Here is a 23,966-nt window from a genome sequence, read left to right as displayed (position 1 = left end):
TTGATGATTTTGCTGGTTCCGGTTACCCAAGCGAGAAGGGAATACGGAGACCGTTGGTATTATTACCTGTGATGATAACGCAGGCAAAAGTGGGATCTATTTTGTCGATCTGAGGTCGATTGTTGCTAGCAACAATTGCCACAGCAAGCAGTTCGTTTCCCAAAGTGCTTGGGACGGTCGAACCTGAAACTTTTCTTTGTTTGGGGGTTCAAAGGAAAAAACCTGCCCTTTGGCAGAGTCTCAGCTGGGCGCCGAAACAGTGGTGAACGGCCTCCTTCGGGAGTGGCGCTTAAGCCGTTCACTAGCAACTCCCCCATTCATTCATACCCGACCGTCTCGGGTTACAATAGTATTACTGTACGAATTTTGGAACGCGTTTCTCTCGATACCGTGTTTTTTTCAACTGGTGGTATCAATATCTTAGGATCTACGCGACCGATTTGGCTGATATTTTTTACCAGTCTTTAAAAATGGATTATCTAAAGCGTTACATAGCCGTTTTTCGATATCTCATTTTTTCGATTTTTTATGAGCTTCTAAACAGCGATTCTTTATAAAAAATAACTCATTTTTAACAAAAATGGCCGCCATTTCGGCAATTTTACGAATTTTTAAAAACCCCTATGTAACGCTTTAGATATTGTCCTAATGTTTCAAAATATTCTACGACACCCCGTTGCTTCAGAACCGATACCACCAGCAAGGTACCAATTTTCAGACAGCATCTACGCAACCAGCTGTTAACAGCGTAATAATCATTATTCGTACACTTAAAAAACGAAAAACACTTCTTCAAATATACCTTAAACAATAACTAAAATACCCGAGCTCTTCACTTTCTTTCACTCTTTCTTTTTTCTTTCACTTCATCTAGCAAGTGACCAGACAGCATCGAGTCTTCCGAATAACCTTTCTCAAGGCCGAGTACTTAGTTGAGTTTCCCGAATTGATCTTTTTCAAGACTAGAAGTGAATGAACATTTGAATGCCAGATAACTCGTGAACATTTAATATTGGCACTATGGTTTGCATAAAACAAGGCATTTTCTTTGACATTGTAAAATATTTTCTACCCCAACCCGTGATGAAACATTCTGTATTGTCCGCGTTATCTATCGTCAATGGTGAAATTCGCAGTCTCAATAGAATAGCCGCTTTGTTCACATTTATTCTCGATACGTTTTTTTTGCTAGAGGTTCCGTTCAGACCGGTAGCAAGATAGAAACGGGATTGGTCAAGGAGGACACAGTATTTTGGCTGTGAGCGAGAACATTCTACAACCACTAAGAATCATAACTGAGTGAATTTCCGTTAAGTTCTGTTTTTATTTTTTAATGGACTTTAGCCCGAGCCGGCACACGTTTTTATACAGCTTTGTGTGATTTCCATAGCCGGTTTCCAAACTAATTTTCAAGATATTGAAACAAGTTTTCGGGTCAGTAATCAAGAAACATATAGCTCTTAGACATGTTATCTTTCTAATGAAGTGATTATCATATCACTTCATTTAGACGAGAAATAATAATTAACGCTCAAAGGAGCGAAAAAAAAGGAATAATTAATAACGATAATAATACCCAACTCCTCGACAATCGGAATCATCGATCGATTGCGGCATTTGAGAAAATTCGATAATAGAGCTACCGCTTTCACCAAACAATGCGGTTTCTTTGATATGGTGAAATACTCTCTACCCCATATCAAACATTTCGTATCCTCCGCTACTGAATCCATAGCCAATGACACAATTTTTACGCAATATGTATCAAATCATCATCGATATTTCGCTAGACTGTTCAGCTCGGCGACAGAAAAGAAACGGGATTGGGAAAGAATAGCAAGTTTTCGGGTAAATAATTAACAAGCATATAACTCATGGACATTTTATTCTCCGAATGAAGTGATTCCATCATACCACTTCGTTCAGCTGGCAAAGAGGTTTTAACGGTCAAAACATCGCAACCCAAGTGTTACACTCCCGTGTTTGAAACATTGAACTTACACCCCAGTACAGACATGAAATACATGGTCCTACGTCAAAAGACCCGAAAAACACGTTACAACTGCATGAAATGTAGAAGATATGTACATGCAATTAGTGTAAAAGGTCTGGTAAAGTGACCAGATGGTCAGAGGTTTAACGCGGGACACAAAAAACAAAACGTTATGTATATACGTTATGTGTACATAAACCATATTTTAGCGAGTCTAAACTGATCAGTATTATTTCATTCTGAATATCGGCACTCAGTGATTTTTCGGTGGTTTAGATTTTGTTTACGCCCGAAAATCACTCGTTCAGAGCATTTACGCCTGGCAAGCACGATTCAAATTCTACAATGTTCTTCAAATTACCGAATGGAATGCTCGTAAATTCCAATTCATTTTTCATCGATTTTAGTGTTAACGTATGCATTAAAAAAATGGACTTTCGAAAATCCTTCGGATGGCGAAGAAAGATAATTTATGGGAACAAATTTTCTTTAAATCTTACGTTTATTTAGTCTACAACAAAAATGATTCAAGTCTGTTGATTCGCTGCAGCAGCACTGTCAAGCAACTTGATGATTTTTCCATACTGCAAGCTCCATCCCACAGCGAAAGAGTTGGACATCCTGAGGCACTTTGTGTCCGCTGGTGAAAAACTTCTTTCCGGTGAAAGAAGTGAAAAACTTCTTTTCGTACTCATAATGAAAGACGAGACGTACTTGATGCTAGAATTCAACGAATGGCAGGGGACCGGGTACTTTACGTTCCCCAGGTAAGCGATGACGTCGAATATATCATTCACATCAAGTTCTCGAAGAAGGTCCTTCTCTGACAGACGTAAGGGAATGTCCAAGCCGCTCTTCTTTCAAGTCATATGGTGAACGAGGAGATATATAGTACGAAGTGCTTGCCGGAGTTGGGAAGGTGATGTGGTCTTTTTGCCAAACCTGGGATCAGCCCATTATGCCAAAAGATCAGTGGAGGATGGATCGGCTGAAGATAAACATTGTCGCGAAGACCACCAACCTTCCCAACATTCCCCAGCTGCGCCCGATAGAAAACTTTTGGGCGAATGGCCAAAATAGGGAGACAGACGACCGCCAAAGCCACGAAAAGGTGAAATAACACGCCGATATACATCTTTTCATCGGCCATGTTTCAGTTTCCGGCCAACTTTCGTAAGACCGCCCAGCGCATCATTTACGATATTTCATCAAACAACTCTGCCTCTTCCTGTCGAGTATACACTAGTTCTTCCGGTTCATTTAAAACGTTAAACCCTGACCGAGCTAGGGGACCGAAGATGAATATTTCGTCTGACTCACGTTGGACCCTGCGGATCAATAGGGGACATTTATAAAAAAAAATCATTTTCCAATTTTGTTGCTGTCGCTTCCAGTTAACACTCTCTAAACAAAAAGCCCAATGTCGGTGCGATAAAACCAGCTAAAGGTATGATTCTTTGGATGCATTAGAAGCGCTCTTGAACAGTCTGCCAAATAAAAGTTTTTTTTTGAGGTTCATCCATTGAGGAAAATCAACATGATCAAATTGTGATATTGAAATATATTGATATCGCGGGACATTTTCGTTTCTTTTGCCAAATGCGGGACGTTTCGCGGGACGGAATCTTACGCGGGACATTTTGTTGAAATGCGGGACTGTCCCGCGTAACGCGGGACGTCTGGTCAGTTTAAATTATGGTATGTTCTCATTGTTACACCAATGAAACCTCAGTCGATTAATACGTTTTTATGTTATTAAAAAAACCTTTTTACTTTCACGAATTATATTCAGTTGCTTACTTTTAGTTTTTTTTATTAATCCGTTTATTTTTACAGGCTCAGATTTACTTTTAGTTAATAACAGGGAAAAAGTCGAATTTCGTTATTTGTGTTGAAGTATCAAAAATTGCTCTGTTTAGAGGAGGCCTAATAAAACTGGATTGAGTTAGGGATATTATATTTTCTGGGGTGTATTCATTTCAAGCATACCTTCTTTTTCAAAATAAAAACCAATAATGCCTAAAAAGTACACAATAGCAATATTACAAAGAAGTTCAACTTTCGGCCTGTGACACCGTGCACGAGTATGCGGGTTATAATTCTGCGCGCGAGTACAGGAGGGTTAAACGACCGATGTCTTTACACCAATGCCAATGACCAATCGAGTTTGCATGAGATTCGTCTGTTGCGTTATCTGCGATTTTTTTTCCATCCGACGTGACCTTGCCAGACAATTTCGCGGATAATTGAGATTCTACTGTATAAGTTTCATAAAATAGATATTTTTGCTTATCTAGCATTTCGAGGACCTTCATACCACACCAGGGTGAAACATTGTATGATGGGTTTAGATGAGGACATTTTGACGTAGGACTACGTCTTTCATTTCTATACCGGGGTGTAAAATCAAAGTTTCGAAAACGAAAGCGTTACGCCGGAGACCGAGATTTTGAGCGTTAATAGCTCCTAAACAACTGAACGAAACGGTATGATAAACACTTCATTCGAAAGATAAAATGTCTACGCGTTATATACTTGTTACTTTTTGATCCAAAAACTTGTTTCAATAGTCTTAAAATTGCTTTCAAAACAGGCTATTGAAATCACCAATCGGTATATAAGCGAGCGGCGCTCGGAAATCCACTCAGTTCTAATTGAACAGCGATTGGAGCATGTTGTCGCTGTTGCGGTGAAGCTCTTTATTTATCATGAAAGCGCGGATGAACGGTGTCACCAAGAGCCTGTTTGTGCACCCTAGGCCAGAAGGGAATCTATCAGGAGGAGAGTGATGCCACAAACGGTTCCCTGGGAAGACATCGCTACACACACATACACGCGCGGCTATTAACAGGTGGTTATCGAGTTGGCATTAACCACTGGTGGGCTTCCAGTATCGAGGAAAATGTGGAAATATCTAATCGTTACTGAAAATAATCTGCCAGTTCCTTTGGGAATTTTCAAAATATATTCATGTGAAAGAGTTTAATTGAATGTTTTCTATCCATGTAACACTGTGACCAAATATGTTTCAATCAAGTGCTATTAACAGGTGGTTATCGAGTTGGCATTAACCACTGGTGGGCTTCCAGTATCGAGGAAAATATGGAAATATCTAATCGTTACTGAAAATAATCTGCCAGTTCCTTTGGGAATTTTCAAAATATATTCATGTGAAAGAGTTTAATTGAATGTTTTCTATCCATGTAACACTGTGACCAAATACATTTGGTTTTGTGGTTTTTCAATCAATCGCAATTAACAGGATAGCTTCAGAAGATTATTCTTCCCCATCAGTAGGATATTTCCGTATCCAATATTGTATGCGCCCGCAATCGATTATTGCTCAGTCGCCGAAAGTTCCAAGCTCAGAGAGTTCATTCCCCTCTAGTTTGCCTTCCAAATTGCCATCGTAAACCACACCTTCTCTCGATTCAATCACACACAAAAAGCATACTTAAGCGATATTCTGGTGGTGAGACACATTCATTTTTCGTGAGGACATCGACAAGACAACATCGTTGCCTAACGTGCTGGAGGAGGTGGACGGCGAAGGATCGACACATACACGCGCAGAACTCTTTCCGTTAGGATGCCATTCAGCATCGAGAAAGTTCCGGAAAGATCTAATCATTGCTGGAAAATAATCTGGCAGTTCCTTTGGGAATTTTCAAAATATATTCATGTGAAAGAGTTTAATTGAAGTTTTCTATCCATGTTACACTGTGACCAAATATGTTTCAATCAAGTGCTATTAACAGGTGGTTATCGAGTTGGCATTAACCACTGGTGGGCTTCCAGTATCGAGGAAAATGTGGAAATATCTAATCGTTACTGAAAATAATCTGCCAGTTCCTTTGGGAATTTTCAAAATATATTCATGTGAAAGAGTTTAATTGAATGTTTTCTATCCATGTAACACTGTGACCAAATACATTTGGTTTTGTGGTTTTTCAATCAATCGCAATTAACAGGATAGCTTCAGAAGATTATTCTTCCCCATCAGTAGGATATTTCCGTATCCAATATTGTATGCGCCCGCAATCGATTATTGCTCAGTCGCCGAAAGTTCCGAGCTCAGAGAGTTCATTCCCCTCTAGTTTGCCTTCCAAATTGCCATCGTAAACCACACCTTCTCTCGATTCAATCACACACAAAAAGCATACTTAAGCGATATTCTGGTGGTGAGACACATTCATTTTTCGTGAGGACATCGACAAGACAACATCGTTGCCTAACGTGCTGGAGGAGGTGGACGGCGAAGGATCGACACATACACGCGCAGAACTCTGTCCGTTAGGATGCCATTCAGCATTAGGAAAGTTCCGGAAAGATCTAATCATTGCTGGAAAATAATCTGCCAGTTCCTCTGGGAATTTTCAAAATATATTCATGTGAAAGAGTTTAATTGAATGTTTTCTATCCATGTTACACTGTGACCAAATATGTTTCAATCAAGTGCTATTAACAGGTGGTTATCGAGTTGGCATTAACCACTGGTGGGCTTCCAGTATCGAGGAAAATGTGGAAATAACTAATCGTTACTGAAAATAATCTGCCAGTTCCTCTGGGAATTTTCAAAATATATTCATGTGAAAGAGTTTAATTGAATGTTTTCTATCCATGTAACACTGTGACCAAATATGTTTCAATCAAGTGCTATTAACAGATGGTTATCGAGTTAGCATTAACCACTGGTGGGCTTCCAGTATCGAGGAAAATGTGGAAATATCTAATCGTTACTGAAAATAATCTGCCAGTTCCTCTGGGAATTTAAAATTACATTCATGTGAAAGAGTTTATTTTAATGTTTTCTATCCAAGAAACACTGTGACCAAATACATTTGGTTTTGTGATTTTTCAATCAATCGCAATTAACAGGATAGCTTCTGAAGATTATTCTTCCCCATCAGTAGGATATTTCCGTATCCAATATTGGATGCATAAAACCTTGTGGCTCCAACGTAACGCTCTCGTTTTCGAAGTTCTCCAAATATTCATTCATTCAGAATGAATTCAGATTCAACTTCAAACAAATGATCTCTAAATCAACGATAGTCCTACGTCACCCTTGCGGTTATACCATAGATATAACCCACTTTCTGTTTTTTGAATTTGGAAACAATTATAAATATAAAAGAAACAAAGTTTCTTCCGAACATGAACGTTAAATTTCATAATTACTACCGCTATTACTCCGCGAGCCTTGCAATCCTCCTCGGGTGGTTCTTTCAATTTTTCGAACAACCGACCTCGTGTACCCACGCACAAACACAAGAGAAAACGGCCGACAAGTCACGCGACTTTGAATTCAAATCTCCGTCACACGCGGGATGCGTTGGTATGTGTGGTGCTTTGTACGTTCGTACCTTCAATGCGATACGGTGTGCATTATAAGGTCGAATGTTTATTGAATTCTTCATTTTCAGAGCTTCGGTTCTTTTCTCTCGTGAAGGCAATTTTTCATGTATTGTTCTTCTATTTACTTGTTTTCTTTTCTTGCCTTGGCGAGTAATCTGCGAGTTTTCCGAAGCGCAGAGTATTGTCTGCATTTTTTCACTACGGCTGAGGTGGCATGCTGGCGCTATGATGTTCTTTACGCACTAGTAATTTCGATTTGATTTTCGCTGAGCAGCCCTCTCCATTTTCTTTGGTACACAGTGATTTTGCACATCTTCGAACAAAGATCTTCACGATGCAGATTTTTCCTTCAAAATATGCATGAATTTATCCAAACACAACCCAGTGCTACTGAGATCGAAACGGTGAAACCTCCAGAGGAAAAAAAATCATCGAGCAACCCGTCGTCATCGTAGCCATCATTGAATTAAAGATGGAAGTGAGCAAATGGGGGACAGAGACTTGCACTTTTTCCAAACGTAATTTTCACCTACTTCTAGCATCGGAAATCGATGGAAAACACACGAAAAACGCACTCCACAAGCTTCCGAACAAATTCACACACGATTTGCTTACAAACGCACAACTTTTGCACTATATCCGCAGAATTTTCAAACGCGACGAAACCAACAGTCAACTAGAAAATACACAAAGTGTTGGCTGCTGCTGCTCACCACTCGTCGTCTCGTACACTGTACACAATAAATGCGTCAGCCCAACACAAACACAGCCCAACGGAACACAGTAGGCAAAACAGAGTAGTAGAACTTCCAATGAATTGCACAAAACACGGACAGGTGTGGTTGTGGAAACCACTGCCCACTAACACACGTGCACGGTCAACAAATAAAAACGAAAACAAAGCACGATTGCCAACGCAATATGGCAAGATTGCTATGAAAACGAGGAAAACAAAGGAAGCTTGTTTGTGGGAATCTTATTGGAAACTGAAATAGTGGCACAACGGGAAATTCACAGTTTATCCATTCATTCATCAAAGTTGTGATTCCGATAAGAAATTCAAGTTTTGTTCTTGTTGTCTTTTTCAGAAATGTTTTGACGTAATCACGTCTGTGACCTTGCAATAATTGTAATGAGTCACTGTTTTAAACACAGGTGAATAAGCTCGTAGAGGGTTATGTAGTTAACTTAGAATATTTCAGGAGGTGAGCATGTCATATTTGTAACACATAACATATAACGCAGCCTCGATCAACATCCCTCCCACGCTTGCCGTGATACACCTGAATATTTCACGTCTTAAGGTGAAGGTGGAAGCTAGCCACAAATGGCTGCCACAATGGCGCTCATTTCTTTCATCTCCCTCCCTCACCACTCGCCCGAAAATCAATAATTTTGCGAAACAGTGTGAAGAAAATGATCGTTTTCGCACACTTCCCATCAAGTAATATCAACCAAACTCTAATCGATTACTCACAAGATATTAAATTTTCATCTGCTTTCGCACCGTATAGTGAAGAACGTCGGAAAACTCGAGCAAGTGCTCTGAAAGTTAAATTTTCGTTTTTCAATCTTCTGCAATGGTTTTGTTTGTATTGGTGGAAGCATCGTTATTTTTTCGACACTGATGCCAAACAACATCATCGAAACAGCTATAAAAACCACTCAATAAAATGTTATTCCGGAGTCATAGCGTCCCATGTCATGAAAATCAATAGAATAAAATTGTGTTGATATCAATACAATTATTATTTTTACGTTTAATGGGTCTATAATGTAAGTTTTAGCAACTTTAACATTGGGTAAGAAAATTGTATTGCAGAGCTCGGAACACTGCCACGGCTGCCTATGCTTTCAAGAACAGTAAACGGAAAAGTATTAAATTCAATCTAAATGCCTCGGCCAACGAAGAGAAGGGTTAAGGGCGATTACACATTATCCGGTTTCAGCCGGACCGGTTTCAAAAAGCGCCGCTGGGTTTGGACGGATAACCGGATAACAATGTGAAAAAGACCTCGCGCTACACAAAACCGTGCATCTCTCACATACACATACGTGCATTTATTTATATAGTGGATTGACAGGTAAACATTGCTGCAAATACTCCTGCTACATGCAGCCGTTTGTATACGGAAAACCTTGAAACCACAGCTGCTGGAGCAATTACGAGTCTTCTCAAATTTGCGTTCCTTTGGAGAGTATATACGCCGTGTTAAAATGTGGCACACCAGGAACACGGCAGATCTTGCGAAAATTACGCGCATCCTGCATCAGGACGGTATTATTACCGATAGGTGCGATCCAGCGGTCGAAGGTGTGAATCTTCTCGCCCCATTTCAAAATACAATTCAATGACAAATAAATTTAAAAGTCCAGTTGCGGTGTATTTATCCATATCCATATATATAAATTGTTTTATTTCCAAACTTACACAAACAGTATTATTCAATCCATACACTCTGTTGCCACATATTTCCAATAGAATTTGAATGAACCAATAAAAAACATTTCGTAAGCTAAGGGCACTACTCAATTATTTATTCACTTCCTGTGATTTTCTTAGAATTAGCCTACGAGATAATCCATCTATTCTAGAGTGTCTTTTTATTCCACCATTGCAGTATGAATCTTTACGATTAGAACAACATAATTTTCCTTCAGAAACTATTTCATCACTGCTTCCGCAGATTCCTCGAGCGCGTACTCCCGGGGCAGGGACGGCTTCTCGAGCGTATTTCGCATCAACACATAGTTATCAATACGCGGATCCTAGGCGAAAAATGACCGAATCAGATATGCCAGCTGGATGATTTCGCTCTGACAGAGCGGATGCTTCTGCATCGGGCAGGAGAACATCTTGATCACCGGTCACATGATAGACAGTTTGGTCTTGAGCTCCTCGAGCCGAGCCTTGTCATCGATCGCTTTCCGGGTCAGGTCGAACTGTGTGGAATGCCCAATAAGAATATTACTAGAGTGCTATTTTTGGTGTGTTCAAATTAACAAAAACTGACCTTCACATTCAGCTCGATAAAATCGCTCACCATTGCTTTGCTTTGAGCAGAAACCTGCATCACTAAACTTTTTCCACAGTAGCGAAATAAAGGAGTAAATGTAAATCCATCCATATCACTTTCAAATTCTGAATTTCAAAAACAACAAACAAACGACAATAGCACACACATACTAATACATGGGACGAAAAACTGCCTGAATTGTACTAATACTAACAGACATGACAAACAACTGTCAATCCGCGTTGATGGCATGGAACTTCTTGCTCTGCTTTTGGGAAATGATAGTGATAATAGATTTTCAGGTGCAATAAACACATGTTTGAAAATAAAAGTTATGAATGAAAATTAACTTCTTCTTATAAAATATGTTATTTTCGTAATGGAGTAACACGTTCTTTTGCAAGTGGAGAAAACCCCCTGATCAATAATTATATTTGATGATGATTTTGTATTACAATTATGAGTTTCAGTGAAAATATGAAGAAAATTATACAAAAATGATTAAATGATAATCAGTTCACGGGTTCTAAGAGGTTCTAAGTAATCAAATAACATGAAGTAAAAGTTCTCATTCAAAATTTAAACAACTTGAAACTTAAAAGGTCTGATAATCTTATAGAGAATGATTTGCTTTCCCAAACTGATGTCTCCACCAGACGTCGGCACAATACTATTGTCATCGCGTGTAATGCTTGTCCGGTCACCGGACATTGCAGTCGCAGTAGACGGCTGCATCACGGCGCCGTAAAGAGGTTGGTACGGTCGAAATTTGCCATTTGGGTTTCAGACCGGTCCGGCAAAAACCGGATAATGTGTAATCGCCCTAAGGGCGATTACACATTATCCGGTTTCAGCCGGACCGGTTTCAAAAAGCGCCGCTGGGTTTGGACGGATAACCGGATAACAATGTAAAAGAGACCTCACGCTACACAAAACCGTACATCTTTCACATACACATACATGCATTCATTTATATAGCGGAATGACAGATAAACATTGCTGCAAATATCCGCGATGACGGCGGAATGGTGAATGGTCTGGATACGACATTAGTTTGTATCTAAGACGTTTGTATGAGGCAAACTATCATCCGCTCGTGGATAATCGGGGTTCCACTGTATACGAAAAATATTGAAACCACAGCTGCTGCGGCAACTACGAGCTTTCTCGTATTTGCGTCCCTTGGAAAAGACGGCCGAATGTTGGAGTGTGGCAAACCAGGACATTACGCGCACCCTGCATCAGGACGGTGTTCTTACGCCCACTTCAGAATACGTTTACGAGCATTTTCCGTAATTCGCTCAGCACACACACACACGTTTATCTTGGCCACATATGGCCAATATCTACATAATATATAATATATCTACAACAGTTCCCACAACAGCGGCAATGTAAATTTGTAATGATAAAAATGAAAAACTTACTGGACAAAACACATAGGTGTCATCAACAGTATTACAAAAACTAATTTTGGTCCAGTTGCGGTGTACTTATTCGTACGCTAAATTATTTTATTTTCAAACATACACAAATAGCATAATTTATTTCACACGCGATTGAGCCTTACAAATAAATTAATTGAAAAAACATAATTTCCCTTCAAACACTATCTCATTGTTGCTTCCGCAGATCTTCGTCCAGAAACACGCTGAGCATGTGTCGCAATTCCTGGAACACGTTCAACTGGGGCAGGGACAGCTTCTGGAGCACATTTCGCATCAACGCACATCGGATCGTGGGCGAAGAATGGCCAAATCATATATATGCCAACAGCTGGGTGATTTAGTTCTAACAGAACCGATACTTCAGCGCCGGGACATCTTGATCACCGAGCACAGATCGGACAGTTTGGGTTGGAGTTCTTCGAGCCGAGTTGCGGCCACCTCATCGTCGATCGTGTTCCGGGTCAGGTCGAACTGTCTGGAATACCAAATAAGAATATTAGAAGAGGGAACTATTTTGGTGTGTCCAAATCAACAAAAACTCACCTCACCTTCACCTTCACTCCTGGGGCAGGAGTAGCTACTCGAGCGTGAATCTACGCACAGCTATTTATACGCGGATCTTGGGCAAAAAATGTCCGACTCAGATATATTGGGTGATTTCGCTCTGACAGAACCGATGCTTCGGCGTCGGACAGGGAAACATCTCGATCACCGATCACAGATCGGACATTTAGGGCTTGAGATCCTCGAGCCGAGCCACGTCCACCTCGTAGTCGATCGCGTCTCGAGTCAGGTCAAATTGTCTGAAAGAATAAGAATTTAATATTAGGAGAGAGCTATTTTTGGTGTGCTCAAATTACCACAAACTAAACTCCTCATAAAGTCTCGATAAGCTCACTCAAAACATGCCCCTTGATTAACCAGTTGGAAATTTGTTTGACATCATCGAACTCGTTCAGTAGCGAATCTGTGAACAAAACAAAAACGGAAGTTAATTTAAGAACTCGTTCAATTTGTCGAAAGACACCACCCACCGTTGATAACACAGTCCACGGCAATATGCTCCATGATGATCTCGTGCGCCTGTGACCATTGCTTACCTTCGTGCAGCAACTTGTATCACCGAATTTGTTCCGCAGCACAGATCGTTGCCGAAGAAGCGAAATGAAAATTTCGACATCCATATCACTTGTAAATTCTGAATTGATTTCAAAATCAACAAACAAACGTCAATAGCACACACACATTCAAGGGGATAAAAATTGCCTGAATTGTACTAATACTAACAGACATGACAAACAACTGTCAATTCGCGTTGATGGCATGGAGTTTCGTGTTCCGCTTTTGGGAAATGATAGTGATAATGGATTTTCAGGTACAGTAAACACATGTTTTAAAAATAAAAGTATGAATGAAAAATAACTTCTTCTTATGAAATATGTTCTTTATGTAATAGAGTAACACCTTCTTTTGCAAGTGGGGAAAACGCCCTGAAGAATAATTGTGTTTGATACTGATTTCATATTACAATGAAAGTTTTAGTGAAAATGTCAAGAAAATTATACAAAAATGGTTAATTAAGAATCAGTACTACGGGTTTTACGTAATCAAATAACATAAAGTAGAAATTTTCATTAAAAATTTAAACAACTTAAAACTGTCTTAAGATCTGCTAAGCGTATAGAGAATGATTTGCTTTCCCAAACCGAAGTCTCCACCAGACGTCGACACGGTGCTACTGTCATCGCGTATCATTCTTGTCCGGTCGCCGGACATTGTAGTAGCAGTAGACGGCTGCATCACGGCGCCGTAAAGAGGTTGGTACGGTCGAAATTTGCCATTTAGGAAATTTGCCGGTCCGGCTGAAACCGGATAATGTGTAATCGGCCTAAGGGTGATTTTAAATCTTGTGTTTCCGTTTCAATTCCACTTGCAGAACGAATATTTCAAAGTAATTTTATGGTCGTGGGTAATTTACCAGAAGAAAGTCTATTTTGCGTTGTTCGTGTATGAAAAAATCTTCTTGCAGCACTGAAATGAGCAGCGTGAACTGTCAAATTCATAAATATAAACAAATAGCTCCATCGGCTCGTGGAATTTGATTCAAACGCAAGACTCGGATGTTTAGTGAAATTCGGAAGTAGTTTATATCAATTTCTGCCTTTATATCACTCTGCCATCCCCGATGTCGGCCACAGAAAAGGACATCTATAGAGACACTTTGGTTCGCTATCTTGGTATGCTTTGCCGTGATATTGGTGCCATATATCCGTCTAGTTATTCACCTCTAGTGGGAATTTCCGTTACATCACGCATGGCTCTCGCCAATGCCAATTGAACTAATCAGTAATTGTATTTGATAATTCAAGGCTACGCGAATGAAGTTGGGGAAGCGTTTCGACCTATCGTGAAGAAGATTTTCGTCCATGCCAGTTATGGAGTTGCGGTCAGTTATGTTCTAGCGGACACCGCGGATAAGTCTCGGAAACAATATGCGGTACGTTCTCATCTCGAAGGGATCTTTCATCTGATGATAATTATAGTATCGTAGTATCGATTGCGATACTGTGCTGTTATGTAACATTGCAAGACATCGGCGGATATTGTGTGTTTCATTTTATCTAATTTGCAGAAACCGGAAGCGCTGGGTGGTGGTTCACGTGGTGCAGCCATCGCATCGGGGGACACCTTAATTTGGCAAATGTTCGCTTCGGTGATCATCCCAGGATTTACAATAAATCGGTATAGAAACGGTAATTAAGATACATCGCATAACAAAGAATGAATGATTTTTCTCTGCAGAATATGCTGGATATCCAAAAAGGCGCTTGCGATGGGTAAAATTAAGGGACCAGTCAAAATGTGGGCCCCAACTGCTCTCGGTTTGCTGGCCATTCCATTTATTATTCACCCGATCGATCACGCCATGGATTTTGTAATGGATGAAACCTATCGGAAGTTTTTCAAATAACACTGCGAGGACTTTTATTCTCGAAAGCAGAAAGACTCACGTACTCACGGGTGCTTACACTTATTAGCTCAATTATTACGCATAATTTTTCAACGGTAACGGTATTGAATTAAAGAGACTTTAAACTCAGAGAGTTCATTCGTCTCTATAATTTTTCAAGATTTCAAATAGCTGTTAAAGATGTTGAAGCCGCGAAGGGAAGCTCTGTTATTAGTTTACACTCAAGACAATTTTCGGTGCTGAATGAATTCAAAATATAACAATAAAATTGCTGTGATGATTATGCATCGCTTTCATTTTGCTACCATTTATCACATTACATATTGTCGGTATCCAATCAGACCGGGAACCGGAACATTATCATGATTTCGAGTAAATCGAACTCCAAGTTTAAAGCTTTGTAGTTTTAGTAGCCTTCAATCATTCTCCCTAGTTCTTTATCTACAGCTCTTCTTCTTCTTCTTCAATGGCACTAACGTTCCTAGAGGAACTTCGCCGTCTCAACGTAGTATTACTTGCGCCATCTTTATTAGTACTTAGTTAAGATTTCTATGCCAAATAACACGCCTTGAATGCATTCTGAGTGGCAAGCTCTAGAATACGCGTGAACACAGTGCAAGTCGGAGGAAATTTCTTTGACGAAAAATTCCCCCGACCAGAACGGGAATCGAACCCGAACACCCGGCATGTTAGTTATGACGCTAACCACTCGGCCAAGGGAGCACATATCTACAGCTCTTATGTACTCTTTAATAAAACCGGGTATTTTGTCGTAGGACTACGTCTTTCATTTCTGTACCGGGGTGTAAGTTCAAAGTTTCGAAAACGAGAGCGTTACACTTGGAATGCAAGGTTTTGATTGTAAATACCTCTTTGCCGGCTGAAAGGAGTGGTATGACAATCACTTCATTCGAGGACAAAATGTCCAAGATTTATTTATTTTTATTTGTTTTTTTTTATTAATTTCTACAGGGTCATTTACATTTAAGTTTTAATGAGCTTAACTATATTTTTATAACTATGCTAGTCTGCGTTACTGGTATTTGTCAATGGTTGTCCACTTCTTCGTTTTTATATTGGTGGATACCTACTCTTGATATCGTGTTTTTCATCTGCCATGAGAGGCAGTAAAAGCTTCAGCTCATCGCATGGACCATGAACCATGTTTGTGGGCACAATATCGAACACTAACCCATATTTCGGAATCCGATAGGTTTGAAAGTCGATCGGATTTCACGATTCGATCGAAATCGACTTTCGCATACTGAAATCTGTTCGACTCGAATTTATACGATTTATTGAAATGTGGAAACCTTGCCTTGATGAAAAATAGAAGTTAAAGTTATTCATCCGTATTTGTGGAGCAATTTACTCTCTATCAGATTAACAAACCGAAAGAAATTTTACATTGTTAAGATTTAATGAAAATTATTTCTCCATGTTATTTGAATACTTAGAAGATATAGTCCTGACCCTAACTCAACTTTTTTTTCTCTACATTTTTCAACTACATTTCCGCTAAAACTTTAAACATAATATAAAAAAAACATTATCAAACACAATTTTTGTTCAAGATTTTACCCACTTTCAGAAAATGTGTTACTGTGTACAAAACTTATTTGAAACGGCATAGCTAATTTCCATCAATATTTTTCGTTTTAAAAACGTGTTTATTCCACCCGAACATTCGTTTCAATTTTTACAAAAATGGAACACGAAGCTAAATGTCGTCTATGTCAAATTGTTATGCATTATCACGTTATCACAACTTGATTGGACCTGAGTTGAAAGGATTACAGAATTAAAAATGTGATCCGTTCGGGTTATTCTGAATCGTTCAAATTTCAGAATATGGGTGAGTAGTCGATCAGTGGACAGATTTGAAATTTCCGAAGCAATTACACTATCGATTTCCATGACAATGCATTGCGTTTTAGCCTGAAAATAGCAGACTGTGGCGGCGTTGCTCATGATAGCTTCTCGCGAGAGAATTTATTCTTCTCCACTTTGCTTCTGTCGATTGTGTCATAAGAATCGGAGTCGTTCGCCTCCTACCTTCGCGTACATGCCGACCACAAATTGTTGGCACAGCTCACGACATCGTAGAATGACGTTGCCCTAACTGCGTCGAATCATCGTTCGAAATCGATCCATCGAGCTCTCTTTTTTGTTTCGTCTTTTGTAACTACATATTCATAAATATTGATTCGAATCATTGAATCAACACACGTTTTCTCCAGCTGATGATTTTTCTGGATAGATGACAATAGCGTGAGGACCATTTTGCTTTCCGAGCATGTGTGATCTGAAGGATTTCAATAATCCATTGTACTTACTGGATAAGGTTTCCGACACCTCGTCGATGCGCCTAGCCTTAGACGAATTGGGAGCACTTGCGCATGTGTGGGTGAAAGTTCGATGAAGCATACGTAGCGCCATTCGTCATTCACCAACGTGAATAATAATGTTTTTTTTGAAAAATGAGTGGCGGTTATTTTTGACGTATAACTACGTCTTTCATTAAGGGTTCCGAATCAGGAAACAAGTCACGTTTTTATGAAATAAAGTTAACGTTAATAACTATTTTTACCGCGAACGGATTTAAGCGATTAACATACCAAACGAATCGGAAATTCTCTAAGATTTGTTTGATATGCTATACATTACGATCCCACAGTCTGTATCTGGTTTAAATTGATGAAAATTGGAAGCAATCCCATTTCCTCATACATTGGTTCTGTCCATTTGTGTGCTATCCCGAACAGAGCTGTCTATAACGAGCAACTTATCGACGAACAAGGAAGGGGAAATCGTAAGATTTAAAGTCTCCGGGAAGAAAGGGAAAGAAGAAGAATGAAGGGGAATATTTGGCTAGAGTATAAACAGTGGATCTCGTTGAGGCAAACTTTCATTGTCTCTGGCATTGCAATCATTACATCATACTGACGCCATTGCACGCCATTGAGCTACACAATTGTGTAAGGAATCAACACAATTGTGCGGTTCACCAAGAAAATAAATGTAATGTAGATAGTGGGAGGGAAATGTTTGTGCTAGGGTAATTAGTAATGAATTTCTGCTGAGGCAAATATTTAGTCTTTTTTTCGAAGCAGTTAACATTGTGCCTAAAAGTGCGATTCCACTGGCAATACTGAATAACATGTAGCATAATATTTGAAACTTGCAAGTATTGTCATTGTTGTTGTTTCCATGCGGTGCCAAAGATATATTGATGTACTTATGAAATGTGGAATAATGTTGCTGGTGCAACAAGTATGAATTCAGCTGTAGCCGAGTCTATGTCAATTGCAGAAAAGGCCACCGGAATAGCGTTCGAGGTAAATTTTCAATGCATTGACATGAAATAAATTGCGACATACGATTGTTTTGCGAGGGCAAGAATGAATCATCAATCAATTATCGCCAACTGATTCTACAGAGAAAAAAAAATCATTTCTGGACCATTCTACTAAACAATTATTTCAAAAATTTCACAGCATTATAAAATAATACCAGAAGTTATAAACAAGTGACTTATATGAAATAACAGCGTAGTTCTACATTAACAATGCGGTCGTATCTTGGAGACAACTTCTTATATATTTTTTTCATTTGGATATTGTGTTTACAAAAATACTCAAATTGCGAAATAAAAAAAAATAAAAATGGGACGGGTTTAAGACGATAAAAATTAGGATCCTTATTTTTTTTCTCTAAAACCAAAATTTAAAAAGATACACAATACAAAAAGACGGGTAGGTAATGTCGGGGACATAACCGAAGTGACGTAGGACTATACAAAGGGGACAGCTTTTGCTAAATATATATTTTAAATATATTTTTTTATTTTCTTCCCCTACGTGAATACCTACCTATCTACCTGAAAAATGGATTAGTTTACTGTTTACTCTTTATGAACATGTTGGGGGTTCTGAAAAGAACCTTTGGTGTTGTGTTTTTGAGTTTTTTTTTACAAACTTGACTCTTGATTTTTTTCTGAAGGCTTTGTACTTATTAAATGTTCAACGCCGGTCATCTTTCGACGTATGCACATATCGTACAATCAAAATTATGGCTGTGATAGGGAATGCATAGGTGGTCATCAGCTCATTCACTATCATATATTTCACTATTAAGCACATTACCGTACCTTAAACTGTGGTTTCGGAGACGAATGAATTGTAAGATTTGTAGTCACCGCAAACAAAGTAAATAAAAATGAAAAAGAACTGGGGTTTTGGAGACGAACTCTACGATCTGTCGAGAAATAAACGAGCTATAAGCGTTCTGAAAAACCAACAGTAAATACAGGGACGGATGACCTTCGGATTAAAGTCCTTTAATAAGAACAGAGCAGTAGGAAATACATAGCTCATCATGTTGCTCCTTAGTTATTTTTCTATACAATGCAAATGTAACGTCAGTCAATTTTCAACATCAGTTATCAACCAAAGAAAGCAGTTCTTGCTAACGAGAAAATTCGTTAATGCCATCCTGCATACAATGTGTTGTAATTTGAAACCACTTTTAATTCCGAAACCATACAACTGAATGATCAATTTAAAAGACCCCAACCATCAACAAGTTCAAGAACAAGCATGAACAAAATAAATCAGTTTATATTATATGTCATATTATGCCACTTTAGAATGCATTGGTATTGTGAAAAACGTTCAATAACTCTTCTTTGAAAGGTTTAATGGCCCTGAAAAGCGCCGTTTTTTACGGTGGCTGGCTTTGCCACCAAAGCAGTCTGTATAAACAAACTTTTTCCTTCTTTTACCTGCTGCCGTTTTGCGATTGCGTTTGCCACTCGCTGAAACTAGTTGTTGCCACCGAACCGAATGTGGTATGTTCTGTAGGCGGGTTTTCTTATTGTCGTGAGCAGCTTTGCAAGCCAACCTGAGCACTCCGGCGGCCGAAATTCTATAACCGCTATTAGGTATACTGGTGCTCCGGCACCAATCCGTTGATGCGATATGATGTGAAACGATGCCATACAACCACACTGATTTACGGTTTGAAAGAGAATGATATATTTAGAGACGTCGGTTAATCGTTCGATTAATTCAAATAATCGAATATCTAAAATTATTATCGAGTAATTCTGTATCGAATAATTTAAAATCAAAATATGAATACATCGAATAATTGTCACTGTAATCGCGATTAATGAAAGAAGGCATTTTTCTCAAGGTTAATGCATTTTAAAGTTAAGAATTAGGCTATATAATTTTTTTATTCTACATTTTTTTAACCAATAATGAAACATCGATAACCTGATAGACCACGCGACCAAAACGACAACATGATACGTGATTATTACAAGAAAAAATATTCGCTCGATTAATCGAATATTGAAAGACAATTATTCGAATGAATCGAATATTGAAAAATGCTCCAACGATTAATTGATAATCGAATAAATGAAAAATTTAGACATCACTAGATATATTTTTCAGCGGATCCGCGCGTTTTGTACTTTAGCGGTACACGCTTACAGGATAGAGACAAATCGGCAGACTCAGCCAAAGGGGCGAGTCCAACGAGACGAACGAATGAGTGTTAAAAGGCAGCGATGGCAAAAAAATACATTCATTACGATTTTTTCGCTTGTTGGATTCACATGCAGGCTAAAAAGGGTCCTTTTCAGGATCACAAAATTATCTTTAATCTAAAGAGTTCATTGTTTTGTAATCACTTGATATCCCCATCTTGTTCGGCTAAACCTTTCTGTTTAGCGATTGCGTTTGCCACTCGCCACAGCTTTCACAGTTGGAAAATTTCTTCCCATCCAGCTTTGTGACATGTTGTACAGTAAATTACATTTAATGCGACGTGCCGATGCACCACTCAGTGTCGCATTGGAGACGATTTTACCCTGTAATTGAACATTTGCGATGACAGTGGTACAGTGTCGACTTTAAATGTGGGGTCATAGTTTGGACCCCGAACTCTATGTTTACAAAGATGTCCAACTAAATATGTCGCATGACAGGTCCGTCCAATTAACTAAATGTCGAGCTAAATTTAAATTACTGTACTTTCAATCTAGAAGCAATTTAAGAATTGGTGAAAGTTGAATAATCGGGAAAGTCCCCAACCATCAATATGCTCAGAACAACTGCCAAATTCCCATACTCATCATATCCTGGCAAACAATGTATGAAAAAATCAATTTGCGTTTTATTATTATTTTGGATATTGTTTTAGAAAGCATTGAACTGTATTTCGTAAACTCTTTTTTGGAAGGTTGGCCCTGAAAAGCGCCGTGTTCTATGGAATGGTTCCAATTTAGAAAACTTAGTACTCGTGGTTTTGAAAAAAACCATTTCAAACGCCCTCGATGCCGCCTTCTTCTGGGTTTGTCACCAAAGCAGTTTGTATAAAGAACAAACTTTTTTCTTCTGCCACATGCTGCCGTTTTGCGATTGCGTTTGCCACTCGCCACTCGCTGCAACTGCCTGTTGTGATGTCCACCGAACCGAATGTGTTCTGTTCTGAATGCGGGTTTTTTTATCGTCGCGAGCAGCTTTGCCAGCCAACTCGATCACTTCAGCGGCCGAAACTATATAACGCCGGCTAGGTGGACTGGTGCACTGGTACGAACGCGCTCGGCCTAGGTACCCTTGCGGAGCAATTGGCGAATACACCTACGGGGAATTGCAGACCAACACGGATCGAGCGGGATTTTGCCTTTCCCTTTACTTTTCCTCCTTTGCCATGTCCAGACATGGCTGCTTGTGTTGGTTTGTTGATGTGATGTGATGCGAAACGATGTGGTGTACGGTTTGGATGAGAATGATCGTTACGGTAAGGTAAGGTATTGTATATAGAGGTATAATAGAGACTTTAAAAGGTATATAGAGACTTTAAACTTTTTCAGTTCATTCGTCTCTAACCTTGAGAAAGGCCCTTTGAAAACTCTACTCTACTCCAGCACTACCACCTCCACCCTCTTGCCTTGAGAAAGGCACTCGATTCCTCGCCGTGCAGCTCGTCCAGCAACGATGTTGTCCAGTCGTTGTCCACACAAAGAATGCGATCGGTAGGGCAGCGGAGCGGGGATTTTTAAGCTGACTGGCTGGCTCGAGAATTACGCATTTGTGAGACTGCGACCAATGTTTCGTTCATTTTTTTGACGTAGGACTACGTCTTTCATTTCTATACCGGGGTGTAAAATCAAAGTTTCGAAAACGAAAGCGTTACGCCGGAGACCGAGATTTTGAGCGTTAATAGCTCCTAAACAACTGAACGAAATGGTATGATAAACACTTCATTCGAAAGATAAAACGTCTACGCGTTCTATACTTGTTACTTTTCAATCCAAAAACTTGTTTCAATAGTCTTAAAATTGCTTTCAAAACAGGCTATTGAAATCACCAATCGGTATATAAGCGAGCGCTGCTCGGAAATCCACTCAGTTCTAATTGAACAGCGATTGAAGCATGTTGTCGCTGTTGTGGTGTAGCTCTTCGTTTATCATGAAAGCTCGGATGAACGATGTCACCAAGAGCCTGTTTGTGCACCAGGCCAGACATGAATCCATCAGGAGGATAGTGATGCCACAAACGATTCCCCGGGAAGATCTCGAAGCAGCCGCTACACACACACACATACACGCGCGGAATTCTTTCCGTTTGGATGCCATTCGGCATCGAGAAAGATCCGGAAAATAATCTGCCAGTTCCTCTGGGAATTTAAAAATACATTCATGTGAAAGAGTTTATTTTAATGTTTTCTAACCATATAACACAGCGATCAAATACATTTGATTTTGTAATTTTTCAACCAAGTGTAATTAGCAGGAAAGCTTCTGAATATTATTCTTCCCCATCAGTAGGATATTTCCGTATCCAATATTGTATGCGCCCGCAATCGATTATTGCTCAGTCGCCGAAAGTTCCGAGCTCAGAGAGTTCATTCCCCTCTAGTTTGCCTTCCAAATTGCCATCGTAAACCACGCCTTCTCTCGATTCAATCACGCACAAAAAGCATACTTAATCGATATTCTAGTGGTGAGACGCATTCATTTTTCATGAGGACATCGACAAGACAACATCGTTGCTGAGGGTGCTGGACGGCGAAGGATCTGCCCTGAAACGCAAGCAGTTTGTTTGAAACCGTGAGGGAGCACAGAGAAGCCGATCCTTCAGGAGAAGAGAAAGTGACCATTGAAGCAGCCGCTACACACACACATACACGCACGGAATTCTTTCCGTTTGGATGCCATTCAGCGTCGAGAAAGATCCGGAAAATATTCTGCCAGTTTCTCTGGGAATTTAAAAATACATTCATGTGAAAGAGTTTATTTGAATGTTTTCTATCCATGTAACACTGTGACCAAATATGTTTCAATCAAATGCTATTGACAGATGGTTATCGAATTAACATTAACCACTGGTGGGCTTCCAGTATCGAGGAAAATGTGGAAATATCTAATCGTTGCTGGAAAATAATCTGCCAGTTCCCCTTGGAATTGAAAATTACATTTAAGCGAAAGAGTTTATTTTTATGTTTTCTATCCATAAAATATCCATATAATACATTTGGGTTTGTGATTTGTCAATCAAGTACAGTTAGCAGGAAAGCTTCTGAAGATTATTCTTCAGAACAAGGTTTTTCGTATCCTATATTGGATGCATAAAACCTTGTGCCTCCAACGTAACGCTCTCATTTTCGAAGTCCCTCAAATATTCATTTTTTCATTCATTCAGAATGGATTTAGATTCAACTTCAAACAAATGATCTCTGAATCACCGATAGTTATACGTCACCCTTGCGGTTATACCATAGATATAACCCACTTCCTGTTTTTTCTTTTTCCTTTCCAATCGTGCTTCATTGTATTTCGCTGCTGCTCTGGTTGCCCGTTTTGGTCGGTACGATTTGAGGAGCACAAAATAGACCAACCAAAAATGGGCACATAGTGCATTTGGACAATACCTGATATTTCACAATTATTCAATTATTTATCTCAAGAAAAATGAAATGTTATTCGTTATGATAGATGCGTAGATATATTTCCTATCAATTGAGGCAAAAACAGTATCTTCAAAAGAATATGGCGAAAAATGAAGCGAACAAACAAATATGTTTCGCGTATCGAACGAACTTTTGTATCCAAAAAATTTTAACCATTTCCGTCTCAACAATTTGTTGGTCGGAAAACGGTGGAA

At 39.3% G+C, this 23,966-nt stretch overlaps 2 protein-coding genes and 2 long non-coding RNA genes across 16 annotated transcripts in view; 1 reads left to right on the top strand and 3 right to left on the bottom strand.

Moving 5' to 3' along the window:
- LOC129773587 (myotubularin-related protein 4) overlaps nucleotides 1-8,090 on the bottom strand; it is a 113,350-nt gene extending 105,260 nt beyond the window's left edge. For 5 of the 12 annotated variants that reach the window (XR_008742687.1, XR_008742688.1, XR_008742689.1 and 2 more), the window contains exon 1: nucleotides 7,885-8,087. The gene's annotated coding sequence lies outside the window, so the exon portion shown is untranslated. Of the gene's footprint in view, nucleotides 1-7,852 lie in introns of all 12 variants that reach the window. The other 7 variants (XM_055777217.1, XM_055777216.1, XM_055777220.1 and 4 more) reach the window with 5 other exon arrangements.
- Nucleotides 8,091-9,735: 1,645 nt separating this feature from the next.
- LOC129773589 (uncharacterized) lies at nucleotides 9,736-10,869 on the bottom strand. Its single transcript, XR_008742691.1, has 2 exons — nucleotides 10,366-10,869; nucleotides 9,736-10,294 (listed from the first exon to the last, which is right to left on the bottom strand). It is a non-coding gene; the product is annotated as an uncharacterized LOC129773589 (long non-coding RNA).
- A 1,539-nt stretch (nucleotides 10,870-12,408) lies between these two features.
- On the bottom strand, nucleotides 12,409-13,027 carry LOC129773588 (uncharacterized). Its single transcript, XR_008742690.1, has 3 exons — nucleotides 12,851-13,027; nucleotides 12,677-12,783; nucleotides 12,409-12,619 (listed from the first exon to the last, which is right to left on the bottom strand). It is a non-coding gene; the product is annotated as an uncharacterized LOC129773588 (long non-coding RNA).
- Nucleotides 13,028-13,868: 841 nt separating this feature from the next.
- On the top strand, nucleotides 13,869-15,074 carry LOC129778421 (mitochondrial fission process protein 1). Of its 2 annotated transcripts, XR_008743433.1 has the most exons (5): nucleotides 13,869-14,053; nucleotides 14,186-14,313; nucleotides 14,449-14,558; nucleotides 14,619-14,880; nucleotides 14,947-15,074. XR_008743433.1 is itself a non-coding variant. In XM_055785310.1 (4 exons), exons 1-4 carry the CDS (start codon nucleotides 14,002-14,004, stop codon nucleotides 14,785-14,787), a joined length of 459 nt encoding a protein of 152 aa, XP_055641285.1. In that variant the 5' UTR covers nucleotides 13,869-14,001; the 3' UTR covers nucleotides 14,788-15,074. The 2 variants fall into 2 exon arrangements, 1 of the variants encoding a protein (XP_055641285.1); XM_055785310.1 differs by having other exon boundaries at nucleotides 14,619-15,074.
- The last annotated feature ends 8,892 nt before the right edge of the window (nucleotides 15,075-23,966 follow it).

Source organism: Toxorhynchites rutilus, chromosome 3 (assembly GCF_029784135.1).
Source record: "Toxorhynchites rutilus septentrionalis strain SRP chromosome 3, ASM2978413v1, whole genome shotgun sequence".
Lineage (NCBI taxonomy): Eukaryota > Metazoa > Arthropoda > Insecta > Diptera > Culicidae > Toxorhynchites > Toxorhynchites rutilus.
The sequence above is the reverse complement of the archived record's forward strand: the minus strand, read 5'-3'. Positions and strand labels throughout refer to the sequence as shown.